A 23,413-nucleotide genomic window follows, 5' to 3' on the forward strand; every position below is an offset into this window, starting at 1 on the left:
GCAGTTCCAAAGGCATGCTTCAGCATGACAGCAAAAAATATCCCAAAAAGTGTTGGTGCGAGGACACAGCCCTGTTTCACTCCGCTTTGGATGTCAAAGGGGTCTGATGTTGAGCCGTCAAAAACTACAGTGCCTTTCATTCCCTCATGAAAAGATCTGATGATGTTGAGGAGACGAGGTGGACAACCAATCTTGGGAAGTATTTTAAAAAGGCCATCCCTGCTAACCAGATCAAATGCTTTTGTAAGGTCTATGAAGGCCACAAGGAGTGGCTGTTGTTGTTCCCTGAATTTCTCCTGCAGCTGTCGGAGGGAGAATACCATGTCAGTGGTGGATCTATTGGCTCGAAATCCACACTGTGATTCTGGATAGACTCTGTCTGCAAGCACCTGGAGCCTCTTCAGCACAGAGAGATGCCACGGTAGTTATTGCAGTCGCCCCTGTCTCCTTTGTTCTTGTACAATGTGACAATGTTTGCATCCTTCATGTCCTGTGGTACTCCACCTTCCCTCCAGCAGAGACGAAAGACTTCATACAGTTCGGTGGTGATGATCTCCTTACAGCATTTCAGCACTTCAACAGGGATGTTGTCCCTTCCCTGTTGTCTACACCACCTATAAAAAGGAAAATAACCAGCTTTCTTATTTTGGAAAAAATAGTCTTAAAGACAGAGAACCATTTCCCATAGGTTTCTAGGGCTGCGATTTTCAAATGTTAAAGGAATTAGCCCGGTGTACTTGTGGAGGAAGGGCTCCAGAGACAGGGGGATGTGTGTTCACCTTGGTGTGTAGGATTTAACCCCAATAATTGAGACAAAGTCAAAGGCGTATATGAGAGAGACTGAAACTCAGTCAAGCAGAGGCACTGAGCCAACACCTTACAAAGGATGAAGAGAAGAGTAGTTGTAGTAGGAGACACCCTACTGCATGGGATTGAAACTGAAGCATGCCGTGAAAATGCATGGACCCACCAGTTACGCGACAGAAAAATTGTCATCACTCATAAAACCCATGGATATACATCTCTTCCTTCTCGTCCATGTGGGAACAACATCACAGCCAAGAGCAACTTCAAAGAGATCACATCAGATTTTGAAGCTCTGGGAAGGAAACATAAGAACTTTGGGGCCGAGATAGTTTTCTCATCCATCCTACCAGTAAGAAAGACAAAGGAAAATGCTCCAAGTGAATGACTGGCTATGAAAGTGGTGTTGTTGTGAGGAATTTGTTTTTTGGGATCACAGGCTAAGCTTAGATGATAGACTGCTAGCAAGAGACGGCTTGCACCTCACAAGGACTGGGAAGAATGTGTTTGGCCACAGCATGAAGAAGTTCATCAGGAGGGCTTTAAACTGCATTGGAAGTGGGAGAGAGACATAAGCACAGAGGCAAAGACAGATTAAGTCTTGCAGACAATAAGATGAATGGCTCAAGCAGTTCTAAGGGGGTGGTCAATAATATCATTAACATTAACAACAATATTCATAAAAATGTACAAAGAAAACAGGCCATATACCACATGATCTCCAGTTCTATATGCAAATATCAGGAGTATGGGAAACAAACAAGAAGAACTGGACATCTTATTTATTATTTATTTTATTTATTTATTGGACTTATATACCGCCCCATAGCACTTCAAGCACTCTCCGGGCAGTTTACAATTTAATTATACAGGCTACACATTGCCCCCCCAGCAAGCTGGGTACTCATTTTACCGACCTCGGAAGGATGGAAGGCTGAGTCAACCTTGAGCCGGCTACCTGGGATTTGAACCCCAGGTCGTGAGCACAGTTTTAGCTGCAGGACAGCGATTTAACCACTGCGCCACGAGGCTCATTTTAGCCCAGAAGGATTAATATGACTTGACAGGAATAATTGAAACTTGGTGGAAGGACTCCCATGATTGGAATACAGCAACTGAAGGATATAAATTGTCCAGAAGGAATAGAAAGGGAGGTGGGGTTTCCGTATATGTCAAAAATGCACATTCCTGCACAGAAATACAGAAGGAGAAAATTGGCTGTACCATTTGAGAGCATCTGGATCAATGTAGTTGAGGCAAAGAACCAGAGCATGCTGATTGAGTCTGCTAACGACTGCCCAATCAAGGAGAGGATGTGGATGAAATTTTTGAAAAACAAATTGCAAGGATTTCAAAGAAACAAGACGTAGTAGTGATGGGAGATTTCAACTATCCTGATATCTGTTGGGAGGTAAATTTGGTGAAGTATGGCCCTTCGAAGACATTCCTGGTTTGTGTGGTTGATAATTTTCTCCTACAAAAAGTGGAGAAAGAAACTAGAGGACTATCTATCCTTGACTTGATTCTAACCAACAGAGATGACTTGGTGGAGGAAGTGGCAGTAAGAGGACCTCTGGGCGAGAGTGACCATGTTCTACAAGAATTCTTGATTTGAAAGGAAGCCAAAGCAGAGGGTAGCCACACATATATATGCTGGATTTTTAAAAAGCCAAATGTAATGAACTCAAAATAAGCATAAGTAAGGTCTCATGGCAGGAGATCCTAACAAGAAAAGGAGTCAAAAAAGGGTGGGAGTTTCTTTTAAAAAATGAAATTCTAAAGGAACAACTATAAACAATTCCAACAAGGAAAAAAAGGCGGGAGACAGAAAAAAAAAAACGAAAAAAAGAAAGAAAGAAAAGAAAAAGAAAAAAAAAGGCCAGTGTGGCTTCACAAAATGCTCAGAGAAGACCTGAAAACAAAAAAGGACACATATAGGAAGTGGAAAGATGGTCAGGCCACAGAGTCCAGACAAATAGCAAGAAAATGCAGGGATGGCATTAGGAGAGCAAAAGCTGAGAATGAGCTGAGGTTAGCTAGGGACACAAAAAGCAACAAAAAAAGCATTCTTCAGGTATGTGCAGAGTAAAAGAGAAGGAAAAGAAACAGTGGCTCAACTGCTCAATGGAGATAGAAAAATGACAGCAAAAGACAAAGGCAGAAGTGCTCAATTTCTATTTCAGCTCAGTCTAGACATGGGATATTTGTATTTGTATCCCTGGGTTATGAATATGAGCACCACAGGTCCCTGGGAAAACCAGACCCTCCCCTCTGAACTAGCAGATGAACTTACCACTTGCTGCACACCCAGCATTGTTCTCATTGCACTTATCTGGAAAGTGGCTCGGCTGGTGCTTCCCCACCTCCCTGCACAGCTGGCCACTCCAGTGAGGAGGCAAGATGATAAGTATCTCCACTCAGCTGTTGAACAATTGGCTGTGCAGGGAGGTGGGCAAGCGCCGGCTGGGCTGCTTCTCGGATTAGTGCGACAAGAATGATGCTGGTTGCTCATGCCACACGGCAAAAGGTAAGTGGACCTGCTGGTTCAGGGGGGAGGATCTGGTTTTCCCAAAGACCTGTGAATAGGGACCAGGGATATGAATACAATGGGCTGAGGCTGAACCCGGACAAGATGGAGGTCTTGAGGGTGGGCGGCCCCTCCATTGATGGTTTGGGAAACTCCCTCTCATTTGGGGGGGGTGACTCTCACCGCAAAGAGTGAGGTTCGCAGCTTGGGGATCCATTTGGACCCGGCGCTCAGCATGGAAACTTAGGTGCCGTTAGTGGTCCGCACCACCTATTTCCATCTTTGGCGGATTGCCCAGCTGCATCCCTATCTTGATGTTGGGATGCTCACCACTTTGGTGCATGCGCTTGTAATCTCGAGATTAGACCACTGTAATGCGCTCTATGTGGGGCTACCTTTGAGATTGACGCGGAAACTTCAAATGGTGCAGAATGCGGCAGCCAGACTCCTTAGTGGGATGAGAAAACATCATATCTCTCCCACCCTGGCCGCTTTGCATTGCCTGCCCGTTTGGTTCCCCGTTGATTTCAAAGTTTTAATGATTACATATAAAGCCCTAAACAGTTTAGGGCCTTGATATCTGGCAAAGCACTTTCTCTCACCAAAATCTACCTGTATCACTCAATCTACCTTTGTAGAGGTAGTGATTGAGGAACCTAACACTGAGGGAGGCCTGGAAGGAGAAAACAAGAAATGGGGCCTTTTTGGCAGTGGCTCCTCATGTTTGGAATAACCTCCCTCCTGAGATCCGAAGGGCCCCTTCGCTGAGTATTTTTAAAAGCCAACTGAAAACCTGGCTGTTTAGGCAGGCCTTCCCTCCAGGCACTTCTTGATTTAGTTCTTCTTTTTTCTCCATCTTGAATAATTGATTATTGTTGCTGTACATTGCCGGTACGTACGTACATACATACATACATATATACATACATACATACATACCCCAGCCAATGTGGTCAGTTGTCAGGAACAATGGGACCTGGAGTCTAAACCATCTGGATGCCACATTTGGGAAGATTCATCTACTATATAAGAAGTGACAGGAATGGTGCACTATGCTGTTTGTTAGAATTCAGTAGCAAAACCCCATGGCCCTAGCTCTCTCTGGTCACATGGAACAACTATTGGCCTCTTACAAAAATTCTGATTCCCCATTTTGACTGTAAGACCCCAGTAATTTCAGCATCCCTTATGACTGTTATGTCTTCCAAGATTTCATTGTAGAGCAAACATCATAGTTCTTCTCATACTTATTACACACTGCTACTATATTTCACTATATTTACATACTCTGTCGTCCTGTATTGATTTAGAACCTAACCAAATGATTTATTCTTTGGGCCAAAGATATAACTAGAAAAACACAATTGTGCTATGGTACACGTGATCAATATTTCAAAACATACCCAAGCAGTCACAATACGTGACATGACAGACTGCAAACAGTACCATTCAGAGGCATGTGAACCAGAGGATGATGTAGGGGCTGATGACTGTGATATGAAGTACAGCCGCCCCCCCCCCCCCGCTGTGGTTGGTCAGTTCCCATCAGCTCTAGCTAGAAACCCCAGTGATGAATACTGAGAGTTGCAGCACAACAACATCTGGATATCTGCTCTTCACCTGCCTCTGCATCTCCAAAAGCAGAGACTTATTAGAGACCAAGAAATAAGGATGGCTGAAGCGTATGGCACTACGCTGCGAGTATGCACTGCTATCAATTAATTATGGAAGTACCCATGGGGACGATGGGGAAGAGCTGGAGCACAGAGTGCTTTTGTTCATTGTTCCAGCCAACCGCGACCTTTTAAGACTTCCATTCCATTCTCCTGTCCAACCATCAACCAGATGTAACAGGAGCATTTTTAGGTATGTTTGAACTGTTTGGGGACTTCCCACCCCCTTAGATCATGCCCTAAATATTTCTATACTCTTGTAGTGTTTGGGGTTGTTGCTCCAAGCAGACTGACACCTCCTTCACATATAGACGGTGCCACTTTGGCAAATGAGAATGCGGTTTGGTATTTGTTGATGCAATAATGCTTTCATACAAGGAAATCTCAGGATGGATCAGTACAAAGAATTTCAGCTGTCTGCCTCTTATTTTGCTGAACTAGCAGCTGTGATTATGAGTAAAAGCAATTGCAGGACCAGAGACACACTATTCACAGGAAAATAAAATAGCAAATGACAGCCCAGAGCACTGCCCTTTAGAGGAAATGCCACAGGAACCAATGGATTATTTTTCAGATATCTTCATGTGTGCCAAATTCTCCATCTTCTTATCTATTCTGGAGAATCTACGTGTAAGGATTGGGTTAACCAATTATTCCAGCAAAAATATATGAGTGACTGGATAAGCAGTACTCATCACCCCTTTGCCCTTTACTGAATCATACCAAGCTCATGAGCCCCACCAGCTTTCATCACTACCACAATATTTCTGATTAGCATTATCATATATGCTAGTAGAAAACCGGTTTCCGGATTGGGGATGGGACTGGGCTTTATTTGTGAACATAAGCAATGTTTCAATGGGAAATGGAAAGGACCTTTGTATTTCCATAAGGGCATTTTTGTTAGTGTGTGTGTGCTGCAAAAATAAGAATATTCATGCTTACTCAACCTTCAGAGACTACTGGACCCTAGCTTTTCACAGGATCAACTTGTGCAACCTGAGGAAAACAGCTCCCGAATATGTGTCAATCTGAAACAAAGGTAGATGGCTAGACCATATACACTAACAGCCCAATCTGGCCTGCAACCTACTATCAAGTATACACTAAAACAGATTTTTTCAATAAATGCCCATAAGCTGCAAAAATAATCTCATTTTAGTATACAAAACACAGGATTCAATTATGTGAACGTTTAAAACCCTTCAATCCTTACTTTGTCTACATTTATTTTTCCCTTTCTCTTATTCTGGAAGAAAAAGACAAAATAACTGTTTTCTTGCAAGTCTTGTTTGTTCTTTGTAACACTCATATGCACTTCGCTGTATTTCCAAAGCTGGGTTTGGGAACAGGTTGTTGGTTCTCTCAAAGGTTTAAAAACAGATAGATAAGGTGACCAGGCACTCGCATTTCTTGAAGTACTTGCCATAGTTTGCTGTGATCCACACAGTCAAAGGCTTTTGCGTAGTCAATGAAGCAGAACATTTTTATGGCTTTCTCCATAACCCAGCGCATGTCAGGAATTTGGTCTCTAGTTCCTCTGCCCCTTCGGAATCCAGCTTGCATTTCTGGGAGTTCTTGGTCCACACACTGAAGCCTACCTTGGAGGATTTTGAGCAGAACCTTGCTAGCGTGTGAACTGAGTGTATTCTTTGGCACTGCCCTTCTTTGGTATTGGGATGTAGACTGATCTTTTCCAGTCCTCTGGCCACTGCTGAGTTTTCCAAACTTGCTGGCATATTGAGTGGAGCACTTTAAGAGCGTCATCTTTTAAGAGTTTAAACAGTTCGACTGGAATGCCATCACCTCCACTGGCCTTAGGGGGACGTGGTGGCGCTGTGGGCTAAACCGCAGAAGCCTGTGCTGCAGGGTCAGAAGACCAAGCAGTCGTAAGATCGAATCCACGCGACGGAGTGAGCTCCCGTCGCCTGTCCCAGCTCCCGCCAACCTAGCGGTTCGAAAGCATGCAAATGCGAGTAGATAAATAGGTACCATCTCGGTGGGAAGGTAAACAGCGTTCCGTGTCTAAATCACACTGGCCATGTGACCACGGAAAGATTGTCTTCGGACAAACACTGGCTCTATGGCTTGAAGAGTGGGATGAGCGCCGCCCCCTAGAGTCGGACACGACTGGACAAAAATTGTCAAGGGGAACCTTTACCTTTACCACTGGCCTTGTTGTTAGCCATGCTTTCTAAGGCCCACTTGACTTCACTTTCCAGGATGTCTGGCTCAAGGTCAGCAACTACATTGTCTGGGTTGTCCGGGATATCCAAATCTTTCTGCTATAATTCCTCTGTGTATTCTTGCCACCTCTTCTTGATGTCTTCTGCTTCTGTTAGGTCCCTTCCATTTTTGTCCTTTATCACGTCCATCTTAGCGCAAAATGTTCCTCTAATATCTCCAATTTTCCTGAACAGATGTCTGGTTTTTCCTTTTCTGTGAATTTCGTTGTATGTGTATATACTTACAATGACAATAAATTATTATTATTATTATTATTATTATTATTATTATTATTATTATTATTATTATTATTATTATTATTATTATTATTATTATTATTATTATTATTATTATTATTATTATTATTCTGATTCTGTATTTTTCCTCTATTTCCTTGCATTGTTCATTTAAGCAGGCCCTCTTGTCTCTCCTTGCTATTCTTTGGAAGTCTGCATTCCATTTTCTGTAACTTTCCCTATCTCCCCTGCATTTTGTTTCCCTTCTCCTCTCTGCTATTTCTAAGGCCTCGTTGCACAGCTACTTTGCTTTCTTTCATTTCCTTTTCTTTGGGATGGTTTTTGTTGCTGCCTCCTGTACAGTGTTACGAGCCTCTATCCAAAGTTCTTCAGGCACTCTGCCCACCAAATCTACTTCACTTCCACTGTGTATTCATAAGGGATGTGGTTTAGATTATACCTGACTATCCCAGTGGTTTTTCCTACTCTCTTCAGTCTAAGCTTGAATTTTGCTATGAGAAGCTGATGATCAGAGCCATAACCAGGTCTTCTTTTTGTTGACTGTACAGAGCTTCTCCATTTGGCTGCAGAGAATACAATCAATCTGATTTCGGTATTGCCATCTGGTGATTTCCATGGATAGTTGCCTCTTGTGTTGTTGGAAAACAGTGTTTGTGATGACCAGCTTGTTCTCTTGACAAAACTCTATTAGCCTTTTCTATTTACATGTAACCTTCCTCAGTGCCCCATCTCTTCTTTATAGGTATGCAACAATGTAACACCAAAATAAAAAAATAAGCTATTTAGCAATAAATTATATCTGCACAAATTTTTACAAAATATTTTATTTTTTCTGTATAAAAGTGGCAAAATGAAGAGAAACATACAATATTAAGCATTACTCGTTTTACAAATGTGAACTTATTTTAAATGAATCAAAAGCATATTTTTCAGCTAAAAATCAGAGACCTATACATCCATCAAATCCTAAATAATTCCAGACTGCAAGCCTTGTTCTTCTTCAGCATATACTCTTAAGAATTCAAAAATGTTTCTTCTAAAACATATATAATTTATATTTAAATTTGCATATGGAGGTGGTGTTGCTGCAGTCTATTCATCTTCACTTCTATGTACAGTTGATTTCTACCCAAAATTGGCTAGAAATAACCCGGTCTCCCAAATCAAAAACATAAACCATTCTGGTTGTCTTCTGCCATCCTCACTGGATCTCTCCCATGTACAGCCTTTTGTCACTAGATGCAGAAAGTACTAGTGGAAGAAATACAAACATGTCTCAGTTAATTGTTAAGTGTTTCAACCAAAGCTTCCTGTTTTTGATACCTGTAATGCAGACATTTTTAATTATATTACTAGACTATATTTCCACCAGTTTGGACTATTACTTGAAATGTACAGTATGTTCTTTAACTGCAATACATTTTTCCCTAACAAAATATATTTCCCTAAATATAGTGGGCATTACTTTTACTAAAGAATGTTTTCCACCAAGAGATTCTTCGCTTCAACTCATGGAAGCTTGTGCCATCTGGATTTGGATGTGACTTTAAATTAAAAGCACACAATTCAAAAGGCAGGGATTATTTGTAGGCCAATTAAGTAAGACAGTGAGAATGGTAAAGGGTTAAGGTGGGCAAAGCTTATGCTGCTGGGCATCTCTGGCTGCAATCTGATGCATAGTTACTTAGGAGTTAAGCTTCTCCAAACTTGATAGCCAGAATCCTGTTGGTGTTTGCATTAAAGATGGGCACATGGCACAGTTTGGCTTTGCGCTCGCACAAGTGTTCTGTGGGCACCATGCACTCCTTCTCCCGCCTCTCTGCACACTCACCCATTCCCCAAGTGATGCACACTTTCCTCCCTGCCTCCTCAACATGACTGCCCATTCACAAGTCACAGCATGCCCTTCCCTCCTTTGCTTCCTCCTGAGGCTGCCCATTCAAAGGCAGTGCAGCAGGCATTCCTGCCCTGTCTCATTGTCAGAGTGGGTGGCTGCCAGAGAAGGTGGAGGGGGAGGCACTCACTGTGATAGATGGGCAGTCACACTGAGGAGGCAGGGAAGGAAGCATGCATCACCTGGGGAATGGCCAAATGCATACAGAAGGTGGGGGAGGGGAGTGCATGGCACATGCAGAACTGGGCCAAAGCGCCAAACTGTAGTTTGTGTTCATCTCTAGTTTGCATAACTTGTTGTGGCTAATACAACTAGTCAAAGAGGTTCCAGAGCACATCTCAGTTGTGTAAATAAGTGCATGCATTGTTTCAACTCTTGATCAGTGTCTTGGGTCAATAAAGGACTGGATGAGTGTGAATAAATGGAAACTTAATCCAGACAATTCCGAGATGCTTCTGGTCTGTCGTAAGGCAGATCAAGGAATAAGAATGCAGCCTGTGATGGGTGGGGTTATACTCCCCCTGAAAACATAGAAGCAAAGCTTGGGGATGCTCCTGGATCTCTGAGCCTGGACTCCCCGGTTTCAGTGGTAGCCAGGAGTGCATCTGAACAATTAAAACTAGGGTGTCAGCTGCACTAGTTCCTGGAGAGGTCTGACCTGACCACAGTGACACATGCCTTAGTTATATGCCAGGTAAATTGCTACAATGCCTTCTATGTGGTGCTATCCCTGGGAAGTGTTTGGAAACTTCAGCAGATTCAAAACAGTAGCCAGATTGCTAATTGCGGCCACAGGGATCATATAATCCTCCTGTAAAAAGCAGCTCCATTGGCTGCCGATCTATTTCCGGGCACAATTCAAAGTGCTGTGTTTACTAACCTATAAATCCCTCAGTGGCTTGGTCCAAGCTATCTCAAGGACAGAATCTCCCTTTAGGAGCTAGCTTGGCTATTAAGGTCACAGGAGAGGCCAGGCTTACCCCATCTTTTCTGTCCTTCTTCAAGCAGACAGAGACCCTTCTCTTCAGGCAAGCTTTCCCTCAGTGACTGGCTGAGTTTTTAAATGAATTTATTTTTGATGTTGGCTTGTTCATCTTTTTTAGAGTGGCATTTGTTTGATCCTTTTAAATATATGTATACTTGCTATTTTTAGCTTTAAATGTTGTGTTTTAATGATGTAAGCTGCCTTGGATCCTTTTTAAGAGAAACGCTGGGTAAAAATATTTTTAAATGTAAATATTAAAATGAGGAAAGCACATGACTGAGATCACCCTGGCACCTCATCATTAGCCACAGCAAATTACACACACACTAGAGTTTGCTTTTGACAAAACAGACAGTAGCTTTCACTCCCACCTGCAGAAAAGTGAGGGAGGGCAGTAATATAAGCTGAATACAGCTCACCTCACTACAATAATAGACAGATCCATATTTACAAAATAAGTTAATTGGTTTTGCAGCTGGAGTGGAGCTATTAGTATGTTCTGCAAAAAGCTTTCCTTTAGTTATCTGTATTGAGCAAGAACCACAACCAAGGAAGAGTGAAGCACACAGAGATCACACAATCCCTCTGATCCTTTTAGTACTGTACAGCAGAGGTTGTGTCAACCCTCGGTCCATGGCCTGAGCCGGACTGGGCCGTGGAGGCAGACTTCCCGCCACACGCATCACCCTCCCCATAACTGCTTTGTGTACATGTGCGTGTGCCAGCACCAGTGTGAACGCTCCCCCACCCCTTCACACATGCGGGCAGGCACATGCGTGAAGGGTGGGGGAGCACACACGTTGGTGTTGGCGGGCATGTGCATGCTCCCCCACCGCTTTGCACATGCCTTCCTCAGAGGCTCAGCCAGTCCCCAGTCCCAAAAAGGTTGGGGACCACCGCCGTACAGTATACTCCCTTTTACTAATTTAAACACTTCCTTTTAATTGTTATTATCCACCTTGGGTCCTTGTTAAGGAGAAAGGTGGGTTAAAATAATTTAAATAAATAAGTAAATAAGTATGTGAAGAGTAGCAGAGGACTTTGTCCCTTCAGGTCTCCAATGTACAGTGGGGTCTTGACTTGAGAACTTAATCCGTATTGGAAGGCGGTTCTCAAGTCAAAAAGTCTGTAAGTCCATTGACCTACAGTGCATTGAAAACCGATTAATCCTGTAACAGGCCGTTTTTGTTCCATTTTGGTTTTTTTCTGGTCTGTAAGTCAATTCTCAGGCTGCAAGTCAAACCTAAATTTTGCGGCCAGAGAAGTCTGTAACTCAAAAAGTCTGTAAGTCAAGCCGTCTGTAAGTCGAGGGTCCACTGTATCACAGATCATTTTTATAAGAACACACAGGCAGGTTCAGAGAACTAATTTGAAGGCTGCACCAACCTACATACAGAGTGGTGCATTTGTTCAACAGGACAGGACCCTGGGAGAGACTGGTTGTTTGCCTTTTTTTAAGTAACAGGATCCACTATTGAGCTACATGATGGACTTTGAGGCTGCAGAGGCAAGATGCAGTTGCAGGTTACCAGCTGAAGCCCACTGAGCTAGATAAGCCGTATTTACTGCGCTCCTGCGGTTCCACTACCGTTGCTAGTAAAATGATCATTTGCATTTTTTCTGGATTTTTGTTTTGGGAGTTAATGTTGTTCCATCAACTCATTATAATACTTAGAGGCAGGAACTTACTGAACTGATTTCTCCTGGCTAGGAAATTGGGCAGAGGCAGCACAGCTCTCAGCTGAAAAGGGGAATACTGCCTCTCTCTATCACTGAGAGGTGCCATGCAGGTTTAGGGATGGCAGTGGACTTTCACGATTTATACTACTGATGAGGAAATGCTAGCCTGTTCTTAAAGTAGCTCCCATCCCACAAAGGAACCAAGGGTTTTCTGAAGTGGAGAGAAGCAGCCTACTGGACTGTAAGCAAACCTCTCACCAAAAAACATTCAATGTATGCCATGTGCGTTCTGTTACTGCCATTACTACTAAGGCATCCCTTACAAGAAACAGGATCAGTCTAAGAGGTGGTTCATGATTCTCTGTCAGAGCTGGTTAACAGACTCTGTTTATAATGCTAATTCCAAAGAAAGCAGGTTCTCTACTTGAAAAGCACACATTTTCAATACACAGTTTTGTGCTTCTAACAGGACTTACTGATTGGCTCTTCTGGATGAAAAGCGACTTCATTTACTGAACCAGCATGGCCTGGCAGCTTGTACAGGATTCTTCTTGAGGTTGTGTCCCACACATAAACAAACCTGCATAAGACAAAAGTTTGCAAAAGCTTCTCAAATCCAATAAACTAAAAATAAGCAAGCAATTTACATTTGACCCAGTTACTCCCTTGTTCAGGATTTTTTGAGTTCTAAGTTATGCACTGTTTAGTGCAGTTTCATTTGAATTAATCAAAGACTGGCACAGAATCCACCTGTAAAAGTTAACCTATTGGCTGTATGACCTTCGATGTACACCCTTGCATTTGATTTTAAATCCATGAAAACTATCTCATTCAAAGGAATCCTTACTTGGAAATCTAAATCACAGGGGTGACCTCTCAATCCAAAGAACTACAACTCTTTAATTCAGCTAATTCTCCCTGCTGCTTTAGCAACAGGAATTGATTTAAATCAAGTCGATTCAAATAATGATTTAAATCACTAGTCAGTAAGAGTTGATTTAAATCATGATTTTTAAATGTAAACACTCATTCTTGCTGGTAATTATAATCTTTAATATCTGCAATCGGATGAAGATTTCATATTTAAAATAATAACCTATAGCAGAACTGATTTTAGTTTAATAGGTCAATTACTCATACTTGGAAAACTACCGTATTTGCTGGCGTACAAGATGACTTTTTGGGCCCAAAAAAACATGCTCCAAGTGGGGGGGTCGTCTTGTACGCCAGGTGCACTGAATGACGCGGGGCCGCACTGGCCGGGGAGGAAGGCAGGCGGGCAGGCAGGCAGTCGGTCTGGATGGAGGGAGGGAAGCACAGCCTGCCATGCCTTAGCAGCCAGAGCCCACCGCCAGGCTGCCCGCCGCCCCGCGCCACTGAGCCAGCCGCACGCTCGCCCGCCACCCGCCCATTTCCCTTTTCCTCTTCCTCCTGCCGCCACCCACTCAGCCTCTTCCGCTCTTCCTCGCCCTCTTGCTGCCATGCCTGAGCTGCTGCCGGGCTGCCCGCCGCCCCGCGCCGCTGAGCCAGCCACGCGCTCGCTCGCCCGCCACCCGCCCGTTTCCGCTCTTCCTCCTCCTCCTGTTGGGGGGGTCGTCTTATACGGCCAGTCGCCTTGTGTGCCGGCAAATACAGTACTTTAATTGTTTTATTTAACTAAAACAACATTATATAGCTTACATATTCTTGCATTTGCTTAAACACCAATGTTTATGAACTGAAGTGGTTAAACAAAAAATATTTCAAAAAAAAAACACTTCAAGCTATATGCACAAAGATCCCAAGGTGTGTAAACTGCTCAAAAGTTTCACTTTCATTTTTACTGCTTGCCCTTTCCTCCTCACACTTTCAGTCTGGTACAGATGTATTTCACTCCAAATAAACTTAAACCGAGCAGTTAAGGCAATGTGTTCCTTGTTTTTACATAGATTTGTAGAACAACAATAGAATTAAGGTCTTTTCCTGAACTTTGCTTATTTCATACCATTTTTACTGTGAAAAAGTGCATGTTATCTCAGCTTGGATAACTCAGATTAATTGAATTAGTTTACAAAAAATGTAAATATTGCCTGACTATACAGCCTCCTGTTACATAACTAAGCTCTATTTCATAGTGAATAACCTTTGAACTATAATCGATCTTAATCAGAAAAATATTTAGATAGATTTTTCCACCAAAAGCATTTCATTCAAATAAATTTGATTCAAACAAAAAAAAATTCAATGTAAATAAAAAATTCTGATTTAAATTTTAAAAAACCCAATGTTTTATTATTTTTTTATAAAATATTGATTTTAATTCACCAATTTTAGCAAATTACACTACCAGAGTTATCATATTATATGCAAGGAGGTTTGTTTCGCTGTGCCTGTAAAATTGCAGTAATCTGCTAGGACAATGGCTGATGATCTACTTCTTAGATCTTTCTACAAAAAAAGAGTACGTTGAATTCTCTATGCCCCTGTGTCTGCATACAATAATTACTTGTGATGTGGAATATTTTTATTTTCCATCTAGAATGCAGACAGCTTGGTTTGGTCAAGTGAAAGGGCCTTGTCCATGAGAAACAAGTAAATCCAGACAATTACTCTTGTGGGGAGATGAGCAATCTTATAAATGTAATATTATGAAAAGCTGATATTTGGATATTATAGATTTCTGCTACATGCTGCTTAAAATCATATGCAGTGGTGCCTCACTTAGCGATCGTTCCGCATAGCGAAGAAATCACTTAGAGACGGGGTTCAAGCGATCGCAAAAGCGACTGCTTAGCGATGGTCCCTATGGGGAACATTCGCTTTGCGATGATCGCGGGGAAGTGATCATCGCAAAGCCCCCATTTTCAGCGAGCTGATCGGCAGTTTCAAAATGGCCACCGGAAAAACAAAATGGTGCCCGCTGTGTTGCCTCGCTTTAGAGGCACCGAAAATGGCCGCCCCTATGGAGGATTTTCGCTTAAGGTTAGTTTTTAAGCCCATAGGAACGCATTAATGGCATTTTAATGCATTTCTATGGGCTTTTTAAATCCGTTTAGCAATGAAATCACTTAGCAACGTTTTTTCCTGCACGGATTAACGTCGCTAAGCGAGGCACCACTGTTTATTCTTTTTGTCTTACAGTCCTGGATGAATATTTTTAATTAGGAAAAGCAATGGGATCTGCTGCCAAATCATAATCTAACACGAGTCTCCCTAAATTGTTGGTTACCTGTGTATGCCTGTTTATTCCCATTAACATTTTTGGCACATAGGCACTTAAGAAACCTACATGGTCTCTGGAAGGAGGAATGTCAACATGTTTCCTTTCCTACTTCAGTTCTCTGCATTGCAGTTGGCATCCCACAGGGCAAGCAGAAGAGGACTTCTAGGAATTGATTTAGTCATATCACTACAAAATATGCAACACTAAATACTTCTGCTCCAAGGAACAGCTGAGCAACCATTCTCACAACAATGATTTATTGGTTGGTATAATAAAAGTGCCCCATTTTCTGTGATAATTTAAGAGCAGCCAATTCTTCCTGAGGAGGGGCATAACTCAAAAGAATCCTACACATTTCAAAAATGGGCAGATGCATCCCCACAAAACATCAGTGGATAGCACCACATCTTCTTGCTATTCCTAAGAGACACTCACTGTGCTCAAGCAGAAGCCTTCTGCAAGATCATTTTAATAATTAAAATCATTCTCCATTAGGATGTGCTTTTAACATGATCAATGAAAGTTAAACTATTTTGGCATGCATCATGGTCATATACCCAACTATCCTTTGAGAAAGGGAACAAACCTCCAGTATATAATAAAACTAATAATAATATGAGAAGCCTCGTGGCACTGTGATTAAACTGCAGTACTGCAGTGAAGAATCTGCTTATGATGACTTTAGTTTGGTCCTGGGCTTGGGTAGCTGCCTTGAGGTTGGTTCAACCTTCCATCATTTTGAGGTCGGTAAACTGAAATGATCAACTCATGGGGGGGGCAATGTGTACCCTGCATAATTAAATTGTAAACCACCCAGAGAGAGCTTTAAGCATGGTATATAAGCAGCAGACTTTCTTTACACTGCTTAAGGTGCACTGATCTGAACCCTTAGGCAGAAGAGCAAGAGCTAAATAAAGCACACAGTGTTTTCAATTACTATTAACAAGAAAGGAGGAACAAAGTGCAAAGCTGTATATCTAGGAAGATTATATATCTCAGAGAGGTGGTTATCATCATCTAGCTGTGAGTAAATCCCAATGCTTACTGCAAATGAAGCAGCATGGGGAGACATCTGCTGTCTAATAAGCCATTCAGAATACAGGCCAACTCTGGGAGGCTAGGATAGTAGTGAAAGCCATATGTTTATAAACAGAGAGATCATGCATGCAAGAAACAGGAAAACTATCAAGAAATGGGCCGAAGTTTAGTGGCAGAGCACATGCATGCTGAAGGCCCAAGATTCCATCCCTGGTGTTCACAATTAGGTCTAGAAAAGAATCCAGCCTGAAACCCTGAAGGGCTGCTGCCAGTCAATGCTAGCAATACTGGACTAGGTGGATCCAGAGAACAGGCAGCTACCTATGTTCCTAAGCAGCTCATGAAATCAAATGGTCAAATAGTCCTAAGCAAGCTACTTCAGCCATCACTTATCCATACTTACTTGGGAAGAAGACCTGCTGAATTCAGTGGACTGAATCCTACTGGGTTTTTACACACAGACACACAAGATGAATCATGGAAGCTGTTGTGGCTAATTAATGAGGACATGTGACCAGGCACACAACTAACAGGAAACTAGCACTTCATCAATTAGCAGCTGCAGCTTCCATGATTTTTTTAATGCACATAAAATCCAATCAGATTTTCTTCTGAGTAGCTATGTATAAGATTAAAAAGCAAGTATATATGTATTTATATAAAAACAGAAATCTCACGAGACCCTTGCTATTTTTGCTGCAACAGACCAACAAATTTGCTTTTCCAGATGTTTGATATGGCTATGATGAGAGCCTGAAGACACTATCCACAGTGAAAGCATGTGTAAGAGTTCCCTCCTCAGTACTAACCCTGCTGTTACACAGTGGCTTCCTTCAAAACATTTTACTGCGTTGCAGCTCCAGTGTCTTACTGTGATTAGGACTAAAGACGAGAAGCTGTTACTAGGCTTTCTGCAGTGTAATTAACTCTCCACAGGACTCATTCAGTGCTGCCAGCACTGAACTGAACCATTAGGTTTTTTTTTCCAAGTTAGATTTATGAACACTATGAAATATTTCTCAAGATGCCTGTTCTGCTCATCCTCCATTATGTCAATTTCGACCCACAGGACAACAGTACATCATTAAGCAGTCACAAGCACTTTCGATATAGCAGCTTTGAAAACATGCTGGTGGCAGTAAGTGTAGGAAAAACATTTTTGAAAGCTAAAGCTCACCGTAGATCTGTCTACATGGACTAAAATAAACTATCTGTTAGTGTCCCAAATTTAGAAAGCCTTCTCATTTTGCCTTGGCACAACCAACGTGCACATAGAAAGAGACCAACACATAAATCAGTGTCCGATACCTAAATGACTGGCTATGTTAAGCTGATCAAGTTACCCTTGTATTAGATCTCATTAAATCAATCAAAAGAATTGCATTGACATGCAAAGACTAGAGAGCACTACTTTTTGTCGAGCCAAGTTCATTCCCCTCTTTTTGTGGCCTTCCCCTGGTATTCTTTCTTTCTTCCAAAGATTTATACCCTGTCTTTCTTCTTTCTTCTCAAGAGGACCCAAGGTGGCTTACAATATTAAAAAACAAACCATTAAAAAACTGGAAGGGAAGGGGGGAAAACAACCAACCAAGCAAAAACCCTTGCAGCAACCTAACTGTTAGGCAGCCAGTAACTGAAAAAAAGCTGGAGAAAGGCAACCAAGAGAGGGCTGGCCAGACCTCCCATGCTTGCAAGCAGCAATGGAGAAGAAGTCCCTCTCTTGCATCCTCAGCAAATGCTCCAGTGGACAACTCTGTGCAGACACAATGGTGGTGAAGAAGAATGGCTTCCTGACTGCCACTGCCGTGATGGAATAGGCCTTCCAGTGTGACCTAGCCCATGTTCAGCTGAATTCACTTTGAGTTTTCTGCTATCACTAGCCTAGTCTCTCTGCCCCACTTGCTTAACCAACACCAACTCCCTGGTGAATCAGCGGGCCAGTTAGGTTCCATTCCATGGGAGGGAACACTTAAGCGATACATCCATTCCAGAGGTCAAGCAGTGTTTAAAAAAAAATTGCATGCTGGGGCAAAAGGAAACTCCCCAAATAGGAAACCATTTGGATGCATCAACCTCCCAGGCTAGATAATCTTTACCAGTCCTCACTCCTACAGAGGCTCAGAATTCCAGTGAATCACCAAGTAGTATGCTACTCATGACACTGGAACCACAGAAAGTCCCTCTATATCTGGATCACTAAAACCTCCTCCAATATACAAAAATAGGTCTGAAGTGTGCCTTGAGGCATGGATGGGGCCAGATAAGATCTAGGACAGACCTATGGCCATTATGGAAGACATGGAGTTTTGAGCCAAGAATGACAAAGTGGCCTCAACATGGAGTTAGAAGTCCTGCAGCACAATGAGCTGAGCAGACTACAATGTCAAACCTAAGACTAGCTTGGCTAGCTAAGGAAGGGAGACTATTGAGCATTGAGGTGGATGGTACACCAACAGAATCCCTATTCTCTCATGGGTTCCCACTTTCAGATATAAACACTTAAACCCGGAATACTGAGAAAGGTAACACCTGGTGAGGGAGATAGAATCTCAGTAGACCACCGCAACTCTACTTCACCATCACTTAGATCTTGACTGGTGCAACACAGATCCTAGTGGACAAAACTGAGCAAGATCTCCCTCCCGAAGCTTCATCCAACACAATCTTAGTCATAGTCATCCAGGATTAAATCCGACATGGCTGCTGTTTTCCCATTTACCAACCTGGCATTTATCAGTATTTTCAGCCCAGCGGGCCTGATCCCAAAGCTATCCAAACAATTTAAATCTGGGGACTGCTTGGAGACAACAAACATCTTGTTTTCTTCCCCTCTTACACAATGAAATAGCTACCACTACCCCCATATCTCCCCATCCCCAGTAAAACTCTCATGGCTGCTCCCCCCCCCCCATTTTTTATTTTCATATCAGGATAAGGGGGGAGGGAACAATGGAGATAGGGATAAAAGGGGAGTGAGACTGAAAATGTAGCTTACAAGATATTATAATTCCCATATAATATATGATTCATTCAAATTATACTTTCAATATGTTATATAACCTAAATCAGAGATACTTCGTGTTAATCTAATCATTAGTTACACGGTTGTTTATATTTTTATATTACCAGTTGCTCTTTCTATTTTGAAACCTTACATATAGTTTTTCCTAACATTTCTAGTCATTCTTTTCCTTTGTTTCATCTAGCCATTCTGATAATTTCTGCAATTTCAAAAAAAATTGACTATCAGCTCCTCTGTTTGCAGTATCTCAGGCTCCTTGCAGTGTTTTGCAAAAGCTAATCTTGCGGCTGTTATAATGTGAATCCCTAAATATGTTTTTGTGAGATCCTTTGAGTAACATATTTCATAAAAATAATTCGGGTTTCATAGGGACTGAGTTTTCAAGAACCTCTTGTAACAATAGCCTCACTTCCAATATTTTTGCCCTTTTTTACAAAGGCACCACATATGATAGAATGATCCTTCCTTCTGTTTAACTTCCAACATAAATTTAATATTTGGGCATTCATTTTGGCTAAGGTTATGGGCGTCATATCCCCTTCATGGATTGCTGCCTTGTCGTGGCGAAGGGGCTTGAGTAACTCAGGGAAGCTATAGGCTATGCTGTGCAGGGACACCCAAGACGGACAGGACATAGTGGAGAGTTCCGACTAAACGCAATCCACCTGGAGTAGGAATTGGCAATGCCACTCCAGTATCTTTACCAAGAATGCCCCATGATCAGAAACAAAAGGCTAAAAGATATGACGCTGGAAGATGGGACCCTCAGGTCGGAAGGCGTCCAAAATACTACTGAGGAAGAGCGGGGGACAAGTACAAGTAGCTTCAGAGCTAATGAAGTGGTTGGGCCAAAGCCGAAAGGACGCTCAGATGTGGACATGCCTGGAAGTGAAAGGAAAGTTCAATGCTGCAAAAAAAAAAAAAAAAAAAAAAAAAAAAAAAAAAAAAAAAAAAAACGCATAGGAACCTGGAATGTAAGATCTATGAACCTTGGGAAGCTGGATGTGGTCAAATAGGAGATGGCAAGAATAAACATTGACATCCTGGGCATCAGTGAACTAAAATGGGCGAATTCAATTCAGATGATTATCATATCTACTACTGTGGGCAAGAATCCCGTAGAAGGAATGGAGTAGCCCTCATAGTCAACAAAAGAGTGGGAAAAGCTGTAATGGGGTATAATCTCAAAAATGATAGAATGATGTCAATACGAATCCAAGGCAGACCTTTCAACATCACAGTAATCCACGTTTATGCACCAACCACCAATGCTGAGGAGACTGAAATTGACAAATTTTATGAAGATTTACAACACATTCTAGAACTGACATGAAAGAAAGATGTTCTTCTCATTATAGGGGACTGGAATGCTAAAGTAGGGAGTCAAAAGGAACAACAAATAAGTTTGGCCTTGGAGTTCAAAATGAAGCAGGGCAACGGCTAATAGAGTTTTGTCAAGAGAACAAGCTGGTCATCACAAACACTCTTTTCCAACAACACAAGAGGCGACTCTACACGTGGAAATCACCAGATGGGCAATACTGAAATCAGATTGATTATATTCTCTGCAGCCAAAGATGGAGAAGCTCAATACAGTCAGCAAAAAGACGACCTGGAGCTCATTATGGCTCTGATCATCAGCTTCTCATAGCAAAATTCAAGCTTAAACTGAAGAGAGTAGGAAAAACTACTGGGCTACTCAGGTATAATCTAAACCACATCCCTTATGAATACACAGTGGAAGTGAAGAACAGATTTAAGGAACTAGATTTGGTGGACAGAGTGCCTGAAGAACTTTGGATAGAGGCTCGTAACACTGTACAGGAGGCAGCAACAAAAACCATCCCAAAGAAAAGGAAATGAAAGAAAGCAAAGTAGCTGTCCAACGAGGCCTTAGAAATAGCAGAGAGGAGAAGGGAAACAAAATGCAGGGGAGATAGGGAAAGTTACAGAAAATGGAATGCAGACTTCCAAAGAATAGCAAGGAGAGACAAGAAGGCCTTCTTAAATGAACAATGCAAAGAAATAGAGGAAAATAACAGAAAAGGAAAAACCAGAGATCTGTTCAGGAAAATTGGAGATATTAGAGGAACATTTTGCGCAAAGATGGACATGATAAAGGACAAAAATGGTAGGGACCTAACAGAAGCAGAAGACATCAAGAAGAGGTGGCAAGAATACACAGAGGAATTATATCAGAAAGATTTGGATATCCTGGACAACCCAGACAATGTAGTTGCTGACCTTGAGCCAGACATCCTGGAAAGTGAAGTCAAGTGGGCCTTAGAAAGCATGGCTAACAACAAGGCCAGTCGAGGTGATGGCATTCCAGTTGAACTATTTAAAATCTTAAAAGTTGATGCTGTTAAGGTGCTACATGCAATATGCCAGCAAGTTTGGAAAACTCAACAGTGGCCAGAGGACTGGAAAAGATCAGTCTACATCCCAATCGCAAAGGGCAGTGCCAAAGAATGCTCCAACTACCGTACAATTGCACTCATTTCACACGCTAGCAAGGTTATGCTCAAAATCCTACAAGATAGGCTTCAACAGTATGTGGACCGAGAACTCCCAGAAGTACAAGCTGGATTCCGAAGGGGCAGAGGAACTAGAGACCAAATTGCTAACATGCGCTGGATTATGGAGAAAGCCAGAAAGTTCAGAAAAACATCTACTTTTGCTTCATTGACTATGTAAAAGCCTTTGACTGTGTGGACCACAGCAAACTATGGCAAGTCCTTAAAGAAAAGGGAGTGCCTGACCACCTTATCTATCTCCTGAGAAACCTATATGTGGGACAGGAAGCAACAGTTAGAATTGGATATGGAACAACTGATTGGTTCAAAATTGGGAAAGGAGTACGACAAGGCTGTATACTGTCCCCCTGCTTATTCAACTTATATGCAGAATACATCATGCGAAAGGCAGGACTGGAGGAATCCCAAGCTGGAATTAAGATTGCTGGAAGAAATATATCAACAACCTCTGATATGTAGATGATACCACTGTGATGGCAGAAAGTGAGGAGGAATTAAGGAACCTTGTAATGAGGGTGAAAGAGGAGAGTGCAAAAAACGATCTGAAGTTCAACATCAAAGAAGAACTAAGATCATGGCCACTGGTCCCATCACCTCCTGGCAAATAGAAGGGGAAGATATGGAGACAGTGACAGATTTTAATTTCTTGGGCTCCATGATCACTGCAGATGGAGACAGCAGCCCCGAAATTAAAAGACGCCTGCTTCTTGGGAGGAAAGCGATGACAGACCTTGACAGCATCCTAAAAAGCAGAGACATCACCTTGCCAACAAAAGTCCAAATAATCAAAGCTATGGTTTTCCTTGTAGTGATGTATGGAAGTGAGAGCTGGACCATAATGAAAGCTGACCGCCGAAGAATTGATGCTTTTGAATTGTGGTGCTGGAGGAGATTCTTGAGAGTCCACTGGACTGGAAAGAGAACAAACCTATCCATTTTGAAGGAAAACAACCTTGAGTGCTCACGGGAAGGACAGATCCTGAAGCGGAGGCTCCAGTACTTTGGCCATCTCATGAGAAGACTCCTTGGAAAAGACCTTGATGTTAGGAAAGTGCGAAGGTAAGAGGAGAAGGGGACAACAGAGGATGGGATGGTTGGACAGTGTCATCGAAGCTACCAGAATGAATTTGACACAACTCCGGGAGGCAGGGGAAGACAGGAGGGCCTGGCATGCTCTGATCCATGGGTTCACGAAGAGTTGGAGACGACTAAATGACGGTGCGCGTCATGTACCATCTATAAAACATTTTGTAAATAGTCTCTCTAAAAGTAACTGATTTAGTTAATTTTATATTTGTTTTCCATATTCATTTCCATCGTTCTACTTCTATATTGTGTCCAACATTCTGTGCCCATTTAAATCATACAAGATTTCACTACTTCCTCCTGTGTGTCAAAATCTAACAGAAAATTATATGGCTGCTCCTTGATCCCCTACACTTCTCTCCTTTTCATGGACACAGATCCCTTCATAAGCAAAGATCTTAATAAAATAAAATAATTATGTATAGTGAAGGAGATTCTGCAACTGAGTTATCTTTCCTAGTGATATAGCTTCTAGAACCATG

The 23,413-nt window shown here is 42.2% G+C and overlaps 1 protein-coding gene across 1 annotated transcript in view; it reads right to left on the reverse strand.

The window, feature by feature from the left end:
- Positions 1–8,295: 8,295 nt before the first annotated feature.
- SNRNP40 (small nuclear ribonucleoprotein U5 subunit 40) overlaps positions 8,296–23,413 on the reverse strand; it is a 28,604-nt gene continuing 13,486 nt past the window's right edge. Inside the window, exons 9-10 of the mRNA XM_020812359.3 lie at positions 12,523–12,626; positions 8,296–8,738 (exon numbers count right to left, since the gene is read on the reverse strand). Coding sequence (XP_020668018.1) covers positions 8,689–8,738; positions 12,523–12,626 — 154 coding nt within the window. The 3' untranslated portion in view covers positions 8,296–8,688. The remainder of the gene's footprint in view (positions 8,739–12,522; positions 12,627–23,413) is intronic.

Source organism: Pogona vitticeps, chromosome 9 (assembly GCF_051106095.1).
Source record: "Pogona vitticeps strain Pit_001003342236 chromosome 9, PviZW2.1, whole genome shotgun sequence".
NCBI lineage: Eukaryota > Metazoa > Chordata > Lepidosauria > Squamata > Agamidae > Pogona > Pogona vitticeps.